Raw genomic sequence first — 12,270 nt, forward strand, 5'->3', positions numbered from 1 at the left:
GCAAGGCTGGTTTGAATGATTTAAGTCGGGCTGTGTAGTAAATCATGGATATAATTAGCAAATGGCATACTGCTCAAGTAATTTATCATTATTTAGAGGGCACCATTCCAGAAAAAGACTCTGCGATCTGCAGACCTACTGCAGAGTTCTCAAATACAGGGCCACAAACACCAACTCAATACAATATTGATACAGCAGAGAAACGAATAGGAGGGTATACAAAAGAAAATTGAAGGTGGAAATGCTGAAAAGAGCAGAGACAAAGAAGAAGAGAGACAAAAAAAAGGGAGAGGAAGCGTGCAGAGAGACAGATAGCCCTGACTATAGATAGAAAGACAGTGATTTGATATCTTTTCTCTTACGCTGGAGTGGCTATGAGGCATAGAGTATATTTAAAATAAACCATACGAGATGAGCTTTTAACCCAATAAGTGCTTCTCCTGTGAGCTGCCGAACAGAGGCTCAGTGCTGATTTAATAAGGAAACGTCCCTGATGCAAATGATCATTCTCAATTCCTCTAACTGGACAAAATGATATTCTAGGAGCCAAATTAGACAGAAATTAGACTGATCTGATCTTTTTTTTCCCTCCACTGTCTTTTTTTCCTTATAAGAGGTTGTTAATGTTCATGGGGGGAAAATAAAGATTAATGTAGGATCTACATATCTAAAAATGAGAATGAAAAGCCCAGAAGATTGGATGTTTGACACCCTCCTTTGATGTTTACCAAGTAAGGCAAACTGAAAATAAATAAAGATGCCCTCAGAGACTTATCAGTTTATTCCAGTTTTCCATTAAAATTAAGCATTTAAATACATCTGGAGCGGGTGAGACAGACGACAAGTGCATTTCTGCATTTACTTGTGTTTATCTACGTGTGTGTGTGTGTGTGTGTGTGTGTGTGTGTGTGTGTGTGTGTGTGTGTGTGTGCACCATGTGGAATGTGTGTGAGCACATGTTTATGCATGCTTTTAGGCTTGAGCCTGAGTGTGTTTGTGTGTGTGTTTGTGTCTTAGAGGGCCATTTGGACTGGCTAAGACATCTGCTCCATCATACGTCAGGGGCCTGGTGTGACATCTGGGGAATATACTGTATCCTGCCTTGCAACATTACACACAATTTACTGCTAAAGGTCATTATGTACCCGTTAATCCACTTTTAATTGATATCAGCGCAAACAGCACAACCTCCCAGCCACATGACAGATCACTGCCGCCACAAAACCAGAAAATTGCTATTTGGGAGTTAAAAATAGAAGGGTGAACTTTTTTCTTGGCTTTGTTAACTACTATTGGACAACATAATGAAAGAAATACACCACTGCAGCTTTCTTAGCTGTGACTTGAAAAACCGAAGCTCATAAACATCCAAGTGACACCTCTGTGGCTGTAAATCAGACTTCTTCTGATTGCTGTACTGGGATCTCCGCAGCGTGTTTGCACCTCATGTTGCATGCACTGATTTCATCTGGCTTTGTGTGAATTGTGACACTGCCATAGAAACAAGTAAAGATAAATACCCCAAACCTGTACAGAAGGGCAATTAAAAAGGCTTAATAGATATGACATATTGGAAGATGAATTTCCATTTGGCTGGAAGGTTGGAAAAAAAAAACAGCAGTTGGAAGCTTCTGAGACTGAATGAAAGCTGTTTTACATCTGTTGTAAGTACATGTGTTTTAGTTAGTGGTTATTGAGAATGGCTCTAATACAGTTTAGTTGCGGCACAGGGAAAAGTGGCACAGTAGATGCACTGGCAATGCACTCGAGAGATATATATATATTTAAAATGGATAAATAAGAGTTTGGATGTGTCCACTCAGTTGCAAGTATTCTACACTAAAGGATAAGCCTGACTTGTTTTAAATGAATCCAATGAATAGGGCAGACCTACAATAAAGAAAACATATATAATTCCTTAAAATAAAAACAAAGAGCCAAGTAATTTCCTATAACAGCCGAGAACTTTACATTTTTGCAAATGCTACTTAAACATGAGTATGAAGAGCATTTGTTGGGACTATTTTTAGTGACAGATTAATATACATTTGGTGCTCTAATCAGTATGTTGGATTGACTCAAAATATATGACAAAGACTGTGTTCATTGTCATGAATTTCCATGTCACCCAGTGCACACGTGTGTCTCACTCATGTGTTTTTAATATTATTTGGACTACAGTGGAGCTCATACGGCACAGAGGAGAAGATATATCAGGCTGTGACTACATGGAACAACTAATAACAGAGGGGAAAATAAATGGGAATTATATACATGGGCTTTGGATAAAAGAGTGCACTACATGGTAAAATAGTATATATCAAACTTAAATATATTGGGGGACTGAAAGAAAGAGTATAAGAGGGAATAAGGAGGCAGCAAAGTAGCAAGAGGAATGGGGAGGGAGATCACAGGTCCCTCTTGATTCATTCTGATTACAAGGTTAGGTTAAGGTTAAGTGACATGGGCAAAGTCCTCCCTCTCCTCTGTCTCTTCTTCCCTCTTTGTCTCCCCCTCTCCTCATTTAAAGGTGAGCAGGGACTCTTATTGGTTATGCGGCTCTGCCTGAAGTTATGTGTGGCTATTGTCAAGAGCGAGGACCTTTTTATTTTTTACACACAGCTGCTTACTGCTAAATAGTGCCTTGTCCAGAAGGGGACAATCTGGGCCTCTAATTGCTGTCACTGAAGCCTAGATTCATTATGTGACTTTCCCATTAAAATGTGAGCATTAATTTGTATAATGAAATATCACCCTCTGCAGTGTGTTCATTAGCTGTGGCCCCACACTGTAGCAGCACAGCCGCACAATGTTAGCTACCTAGAAAACTGTGGTTAATTTTGCTAATGGATATTTTCCCACTCACTGTTCAAGAGGAAATTAATACTGTAACATTAGCTCTTTAACTTTTGGAGAAATTTAAATTCACTTCATTCCTTTCAAGCTGCTGTTAGGCGCTCATTAATCTCTGCGTTGCGTTGCACAATGCTGCCTCGACCGGCTTGGTAAGCAACTCCATTGTGTCACTCACATTGCATTAGGATGAAGGGGAGCTCGGCTGTCATCTGTGAATTTCTCTGCATTGTCACCAGAGCACAGAGAGGATCTTTAGCCACTGTAAAAGTCATCTCGTGGATGTAATCAGGATGTCACAGTGGAGCTGGTATGATTAGGTTATAGGAGTGATTTAAAGGCCACATGTTGGGGATGCATCAAGCTGTTTTTCCCTCTACGTGTGGAAGACTGTACTAAAGCTGTGCTTAGATAGGCCCACGTCCAGAAATACATTCCTCTACTAAAGAAAACATCCTTTCTAACCTTTTGCTCCGAGGTGTAGCAGGCCCCACATTAAGCCTTTTATGTTTTAGCATTTCTATATATGTTCATGGATAATTCTAAAATATGCTGTGTGGATGGAATTAGATGGACCAACTTGTCTCTGTGTGTTTTGCCAAATGAGTTAACGCCAGGCCTGGGGTTGAGGTCTCTGCTTCCTCCATGATGAAATATGGCCCTCATGGGTACCCTTACTGTACTGCTCAAAGCGGACATAACTCACATCTCTCACCACCAGATACCAGATGCCCCTGAAAACCACCACTGTCCCTGGCTGTGACCCGGATGCCCTAGTTAACATAGGGATGCTGATTAAGTGAGCATACACACACACAACAGTATCAGTGGACTCTTTTTCATATGTCTGAGTACAGAGAAGGAAGAAAAAGTGAGGGAGACAGAGAAGGAGAATAAGAAGGGGAAAAAAGCATTGATTTTACTGCGTGTTAGCCTCTGCGTCACTTCTGGCACTCAAGGATTACTTCATTGTGAAGAGTAGACATAAAAAGGTCAGGACGCTCGACTCAGCCTTTCAGGAACATCTTGAGGAATTGAGAGGTAAAATGTTTCTGACAGAAGGGAAAGTTACTCTGAGGCACGAAATGTTTTGTTTTTTTATTTCTGTTCACATGATTGTGTTTCATATAAATTTCCATTATCCATTAACTTTCCTCAGCGCAATGAAACCATATTGAATTATTTTTTGGCAAGAATCAGCCAACATTCATGTACTTGTCCAGTGATAAGGTAGTTTATGAACCAAAGACTTCAAATCCATTCATCAATAAATATTATAGATAATAAATATGTTGCCTAATAGTGTAGTAACTTGTTCCAGCACTTAGTTGTGAAGTTACACTTTACACACGGGGCCCAGCAGCTCGACGCAGGCGTCCTTGTTGTAAGGTGACCTCAGCGTGCTCTAATTGTGACTTTAACCTGGATAGTCAGTGGGGCGTTTGTACCTTGCAGAGGGTTAGCACCCTGGCTACTGTCCACAGTCCACATCATTACTCCAACTGCAGCCTCACCCTCCCAGTCACAACGGGCGCACAGGTTACAGAGAGCTGCCTGAGCCCTGGTTGGTGCGATGTATGGGCAGAGAGTGCATGGCTCCGAGCTTAATCTATTAGACACATCCTCGCACGCATATCCCCAAACTGTGGACAGGCCGGCTTTGTTTTGGCTTGAAAGTTATTGAGAGTTAGCGAGTGTGAAATTGCCCTCTGAGTGATGTCATTGCAGGACACTGAACCCTTGTTGTGTTAATTAGAGCTCAATGAAATGATGAGTTTGAAAAAAGGGAATAATAACAGCCATAAGCCTGAATGAGGGACACTGTTAGGAAACGCACATTCCTACTGGTGAAGGGATTTATTTATTTGTTTTTATGTCAATTTGAATGAATGCATTACACTCAAACATCTGATACGTCTGCGTGGAAAATATCTGTGGACTTAACAGGGTTATGACTTAGGTGAGAATACAGTATGTGTTACTGATGAACTGGGATCACTGGGCTCTTATGGTCCGGCTTCTTTTCAGGACATTGTGATACTGTGATTTGGAAACTGTGACCATCTGTGCACTTCATTTAATAGAGATGGTTTGTACTCTAAGAGGGTTTTTCTGTCTTTCTTTCTTTCTTTAAATCTGTTAGTTATTTTCTCATTTTCATTCTTCCTTCTTTAACATCTAAAAATATATATTAATTAACATAAAACTCTTTAGTCCTGCATTAAAACAAATCCAAACTAAGGGCTTCCCAACTAATGCAGTATCAATTACAAAACTGCAATCAATTAATCAGCATCATACCAGAGGCAGATAGAGTCCAATATCTGTTCAGGCCAATATTCATAAACCAATATGTCAGTCTAACCCCAGACAATATGTCAGTACAAGTAGTGAAGTAAATTTTGCATGAGGTACAATAAATGTTTAATTGCTTTATAGATGCACTGAGTGCCTGCACTTGGCTGGAGGAGTGATATGTGTGTGTGTGTACTGACCTGTGTGTATCCGCAGGTGGACTTTGAGATGGTGGGAGGTGCGGAAGGACTTGCCACAGTAGGGACAGTCCTTGGAGGACGAGCCCAGACTCCGCTCGCGGTGCTGGGACAGAGATGGCTGGATGCTCCCCGCTGCCTTCCCCAGGTCCTCCCCAACATCTGGAGCGCACGCAGAGACAGCACAAGGAGGGAGAGACAAATGGAAGGTGTGTTGAGTGCCACTTCAAACCACCCCCTGCACATCAAAACACATTTTTTTCCCCCCCTTTCTCTTCTGTCTGTCTGTCTCTCATTGTCCCTGCTTCCCTTTGCTCAAATGTGCGAACGCCACACAAAGTCAAACACATCAAACGGGTTCACGGCCGTGCATTTTCCTCTCTGACAGAATGCTGACAGTTCATAAGCTTTTCAGTCACTTTAGAAACACCAGAGTCCTGAGATACACCCCCTTTAACTCACACACACACTTTCAACACAACCACCTGCACCACCACCACCTCTCCTTTCTCCTCCTGTTTTTCTTTTTTTATCCTCTCTATCATCATCGTTCTTATTAAGCATATGCTGGGTGGCAGTGAAAATTAACAATGCAAAATAAGACAGAAAGAAAGAAGAAAAAAAAGGAGAGAGATAGATTTGGCTGTGTCAGCATCACAGCATCTCTTCGCATCTCTTCCTGCGACCTGATTTTGACAGGTAGCTGTCAGAGATATGATAGGGTGATAACGGTTTTGACCCCGCCCTCTGCCGCTTCCTCCGTGCGCCAAAAACGATGATGCACAGTTTAGTGCAACAGCAGTCTGTTATCAACACAATCACCTCTCTGAATGTGAATCTAAAGATGACTGACGACAACCTGGGAATGTGTTGACAGCAGCACAATCTGAGGTGAGGGTTTCATCATCAGATTGTACACACTGGCCTTGTTGTACGGATGGTTAAGAGCCTTTGATGTGCTGACAGTCAGGAGGAATTTTAAAGGCCCGAGCCACACTGTTAAGTTCAAAACAAAAGGAAAAAAAACAACTTTAAAAAGCAAAACAGAATACACAACAGATGCTGGATTTGTCTTATATCTTGTAGCTGTTAAATTAAAAATATCTGTACTCGTTCCGATAGCATTTGATGGACGTCAGTGTGCAGGAGGTTCAACATCAACCCACACAACTCAGAATTGTCACGACTGATTTTAAGCATTTCATCACAAAGTGAAAATTCATATGAAAATTATCTTTTTTAATCTGCTGCCTTCTTTGTTTTCTTTTTTTAAATACCTGTCTATTGTGCTTTATTCATGAAATGTGTGCATGAAGGCAAAATAACTGGTCAAAGAGTTATGAACTTTGTTGTGAACGAAAAAAAATGTGCAGACAAAGCTGCTATGGCAAGCGAGGACTGATGTGTTTCCATGGTGGTTGTGGCTGTAATTCATCATAAACACACTTAAACAGCGATTGTGGCCTCCACAGTAAAAAACAGAAATTATTTAGCATTTCAATCTGCACATGACCCGAAGCAGCAAAAATACACTTTAAAATGTTATTTATTTTCTAATCTGGCACATGATTTGGTATGAGCGTCTGTAGGAGGCCAGAATAAAAGAAAAAGAATCAAAATGGAGCGGCCCACTTAGGCGACCACGCCGCACAATGAGCGACATTTTTTAACAGTAGCCTAATCTTTTCTTTTCTGCCGCTCCCCACCCCATCCCGCCCCTTCTCTGTCGGGGAGTCAAATAAGGTTTACAGAATGGAAAGACCCAAGTCAGCAAGTCTTCTTCCACACTGACACTAAACACACAACACCATTCAGCAGCGCTGCTATCAGGCTGAAGGCTATTTATCATGAGTGAAACTGAAAGGCAACCTAAATGTAAGTCTGTGACAATACGCAGATACTAAATACCAGCTGCTTCTACTGGGGCTCGGCCACGCGCTGGTTTCATTCTGTGAGCTGGTGATGGAGAGACGCTGGAAGAGTGACTGAAAAGCAGAAGTGGATCATGCTTTAAAATGATCTTCGTTTTCACATTATTTTTAACAATATGTGATGAAACGCAGAGAAAGTAGGAGAGGTGGAAAATATGCAACACAAAAAGTGGCATTCAACAAGGTGGTGCACATAAAATTTGTTTGGTTGTTCAAATAAAAAATTGACAATGTTGCAATATATCTAATGAATCCACCTACATTTGCCAAATTTTCAAGAAAATTCTTAAATCACTACAAATATCGTGGCCTTGTTGTGCCAAATAAAAGGTAACTGAAAGTGTATGTAAAATATCACAGGTGAAAATATAATTTCCTGCATAATTCCAGCACTGTGAACACATCATCTGCGCCCCCGCCCTGTTCTTTTGCATTTTCATTTGAATGAATTTAAAAGATGGCCCGTAGACAGGAAATAAATAAATAAACAGGAATACAATTCCCCCAGTGCTCGGTCCAGGACTGCACCATACTGTAGCCATAGTCGCCTGCTCATAAACATATTTCGAGCGGTCTACTGTACAGATCCCTTTTTGGCACACAGTCCCCAGATCGTGTAACAGACAGTGGCCCACCTGCCCACCCCAGATGGGGCTAAAATTAAAAAATCCAAAACACAGATTAGAAGCAGGACAAACACCAGACCACACTTCCAAACACACACACACACACACACACACACACACACACACACACACGTGCGCGCGCACACACAGCAACAGCTCTGCATGTCTGTCTCTCTCTGTCACACTCACACACACACGTCCTTGTGTGTCAGGGTTAATAGTGCTCCTGTAAGAGGAAGACACACTACTGAGAGGATGAGAGTGTGCTCTCCTGGCATATAACAGCCCTTCAATAATAAATGGGCTTCACACATTCCCACACCCGCACACGCACGCACAGACACACACACACACACACACACACACACACACACACCCACACACACACACTACAAAGAAAGGTATAACAGAACTTTGGCTGTGCTTTCCTGCTCTTCTCATCTGTGTATGTGTGTGTTGTGAGTGTACGCACACACACACACACACACACACACACACACACACACACACGTACGTCACTAGCCGGGTGTCCAGCATGCTTGTCTTTAATCAGTTGACTGATCCGCAGCTTTTAATGCGGCTGTTCCAATTACTGTAAAAGTCATCCTGCTCCATATAACCACAAATATTGACACTTTATTGCACAACACATTTATGACATTTTGAAGGTCACCCCATATATTAGGCATCATCGTTCACAGCTGGGTGTGAGATGTGCGGAGAGACTCTCGATCGCTTGTTGACACCCAGCCGTAACTACCCTCCCAGTATTGATTTTCATTCCCCATCTTTCATCTTTTTTATGCAAAGACGATTCACTGTAGGAGACGCAGCATTAAAGTGATTGTCACAGGTGAGCCTTTGGCTTTTATACAAAAGCCTGTAAAGGCCAGCTACTATTATGCTTTCACTTTGCTCACACTATTATACAATTAGGCAGACAGGCCTGACATTTCTCTACTTTCATTCACAATCTTACATTTGACCATTTTGATTGAATATATTTGAGTGTTGCATTTAAAAAGAAAGTAAAGCTGGCGTTAGACCATCATTTAGAACACTGGAAAGCATACTAATAAAACACTGTAGGGTTGTGATGCCTGTGCCATGGCCAATAAAGACCTGTATGTTTTACTGCCTTAAAATGAAGACTTTACTTAATGACGATACATTTTATATTAATCAGACTGATGTGAAGTAAACAGAAAAGATTTTAAATATTTTCCAGTTGTTTTACTTCTTAAACTGTGGTTGATGAGTGTATGTATTAAACAGTGTCTATAACTTCACTCATGTGAATTTGTGTGAAGTGTCAAAGGCTGCTGCTGAGATTGCTACAGCCCTTTTTTGCAAAAGATCATATTACATGTCTCGAATAAAACCATAGAAGAATATATTTTACATTCATACTACTACCTCAATTCTCCCTTCAAATTCAAACAGTTTTACTCCAACGTCTACAGAACCCCTCGTTCACCTCTACCCCAGGAAAAAACATGACACATGCAGAACTGTGACTGCGCTAGTACAAGAATATCACAGAGGGGGAAAAAAAGAGAAATACATGTATAATTCAGCTGTATCTGATCTGAGACCAGCTCCTCTCCCCTCTGCCTTTACTGGTGTCACGGCGGCGTAATGGAACATGCCAGAACAAAGGCTCTGAGATCAGATTGGAGCAGAGTTGAGCAGGCCATCTGGGAGGCAGGCTGAGTATCAGTCACTCTGCCTGCTGTCTGCTGCACTCACACTCCCCTCTGAGTAACTGTGTGCGAAAGTGCAACTGTGTACAAGTGTGTGTGTGTGCACGCGTGTGTGTGTAGGCTCACTCCCTTCCGACCGCACGTCACCGGGATCTTGCAATGTATCGACCGATGCATTGCCACCGCGGGGATACGCCACCAGGGCCGCCTCCACGACTGACTGACAAATATATAAATTGATAAGGATCTGTGTGTGTGTGTGTGTGTGTGTGTGTGTGTGTGTGTGTGTGTGTATGTGTGTGTGTCAGTGCTCATGTGGGTACCCCTGGGATAGGGCACACTGCCTACTCCATTACAGCGACCACACCCAGTTTGGAGGACAAAAAAAAAAAGAAAAGAAAAGAAGAAGAAATCAACAACAGCAAAAATAAACAGCAAAGCCAATGATTGTGTGTGCATATGTGATGCCGGGGGTGCGGCTGGGTGGGGGGAGGGGGGTTTGCCAGTTCCTTAATGGTGCTCTTTCAATCACACTTTGCACTCTAAACGTTCTGTGGTTTTGATTAGTATGATATCACTTTCAGGAAATAAAACTAAGGGGGAAAAAAGCACATCAGTCATAAAAACACAAGATGTTTTGCTTCTTGCTCGGCCATTATTCTAATGCGTCACGTGATTCCCCCACTGAAGCCCGCCGGCCTCTCCCCGTAGCCAAATAACTGGGGGTGGAAGGAGGGCGAGGAAGAGGAGGAGGGAGGGGGGTGATTGACGGAAACAGTTTGAAAAGGGGAAAGATATTAAGAGAGATTGGGTGAGCGGGAGGGAGGGAGGGGGAAGAGAGAAAGAGTAAAATGTGATGACATCATTTGAAAGGCATTAGGCTTTTAAAAATGCGCCCGGGGGGACTTGATTTCCTTACACCAGAGCAACACAACACCATCCGGCCTGATGCTCGCTTGCTCTCTCTCTCTCACTCTCTCTCTCTCTCTCATACACACACACAGACACACACACACACACACACCTCCCAACACCCCCTTCCCCTCTCGTTCTTTTTTTGATTTGGACCACTGCCATCTTTGTGAGCGTCTGGTTCATGCGAGTTAATCAATTTGAGGTTTAGTTACACTGCTGATGCTAGCATTCCAGCCACTGCTAAAACGTAATCTGAACTCGCAGAATTTATTAACCAAACACCAATTATCATTAAACACCACTGCATTATCCCCCTCCTTTTACTACCTGACAAGGACTACTTAATGAAATTTTAGATTAAAGTTATTTGGTCCATGATTTATGGGCATTGAGAAAAGTCCTAATGCGAGCCTCTCTCTGTGTGCAGATGCTTTAGTTTTTTTTTTTGTTTTTTATTTTCCATATTTTTTTCTCAGGTAGTACCGCAGGGACGGAGGAGTCTCTGAGGTATTACAACAAGCAGGTCTAGACCAAGAAGAAGAAAAGAAGGGGGGGACGAGAAAAGAGCAACTGTGCCCCAATTTTCTCACCTCGCATGTGTTTTCATGCTGACCCTATCAAGCGACAGAAATGAGACCAAAGACCGAAATAATTGTAAGAACAAAATCAAATCAACAGAAAATAAAAATAAAGCAAAAGCAAGTTGTTGTTTACCCGCAGAATGTTTGTGAGATGAAAACAGCAGCAGAATGTGTTACATATAAGGCGGTGGGGTAAACAGGGGCACCAGATGTTCTTTGATGTTAATAATGGCATTTATTATTAATATTAATTAGATCGCATTCAGCAATACATTTGGGCCATTTCCAAGTCAATTAAGCAAAATGGCATTCGGGAGATGTTGAAACGACATTTTAAGGCAGGTGTTCAGCAGTCCCCTATTAAAACATTTTCACAGCTCCTGAAAAACAAGCCATTTTCAGCCTGATTTTATTTATTCCCTCTTTGTTTACTCTTCCTCAGGATTTCTCTCTCCTGTTGTGAACATTACAGTTGCGAGCATATCAAAATAAAACATATGGTGGATCAGTTTTAGATTTAGTGTGCATTATCTAATTAAAATATACAGTATGTGCTGATTGTGATAATGCACAGACCAAAGCAAATATGTCAATCCAGACTGTGGGGTGGTGTTAATCCAGATATGAAGTCATGTTTATGACCATCATGAAAAAAAAAAATACTCTGAGGATCCACAGTTTTCCAAATGACCACTTCATGCAGGGTGTGTTTCTCCAGACAAACAAATTCACTTTTAGCGCCAAATGTTTTTTATGTGAAAGGCCCAATCTTCATAAACGGGGGCGCCAACACACCCTTAGACCAGGACACACGGTTCTTAGTGCGCTGGCTACCAGCAGATACCAGCTCTACCAAATCTAATTAGACAACACAAGCCAGAGGCCTCACACCAGGGGGTGTCCTGTCTTTATAATCCAAATAATCCCTGGCTATATGTGTAAGGATAAAAAACACACCCCATCTAAAGTTCTATTCATTTTAATCTGGACCTCTGAATAGGGCCCTGCCCAACCTCTCAGACCCAGTGTGTAAGTGTTGTTTGTGTGTGTGTGTGTGTGTGTGTGTGTGTGTGTGTGCTCATAGCCCTGCTTTTGGCAGCAGGCCCTTTTTTTCAAAGCTGGTGGAGGCAGCAGCCCTACAATGGTACATTAACAATCTGTGCGTTCAT

The 12,270-nt window shown here is 42.0% G+C and overlaps 1 protein-coding gene across 1 annotated transcript in view; it reads right to left on the reverse strand.

Annotated features, from left to right (window-relative positions):
* The window catches only part of znf536 (zinc finger protein 536), a 93,037-nt gene that overhangs the window by 49,819 nt on the left and 30,948 nt on the right, over window positions 1-12,270 (reverse strand). The window contains exon 3 of the mRNA XM_069658431.1: window positions 5,349-5,507. Coding sequence (XP_069514532.1) covers window positions 5,349-5,507 — 159 coding nt within the window. The remainder of the gene's footprint in view (window positions 1-5,348; window positions 5,508-12,270) is intronic.

The sequence above is a fragment of the Semicossyphus pulcher genome, unplaced genomic scaffold (genome assembly GCF_022749685.1).
Source record: "Semicossyphus pulcher isolate SPU_LCO1_2020_fin unplaced genomic scaffold, fSemPul1.0.p SCAF_1, whole genome shotgun sequence".
In the NCBI taxonomy this organism is placed as follows: domain Eukaryota; kingdom Metazoa; phylum Chordata; class Actinopteri; order Labriformes; family Labridae; genus Semicossyphus; species Semicossyphus pulcher.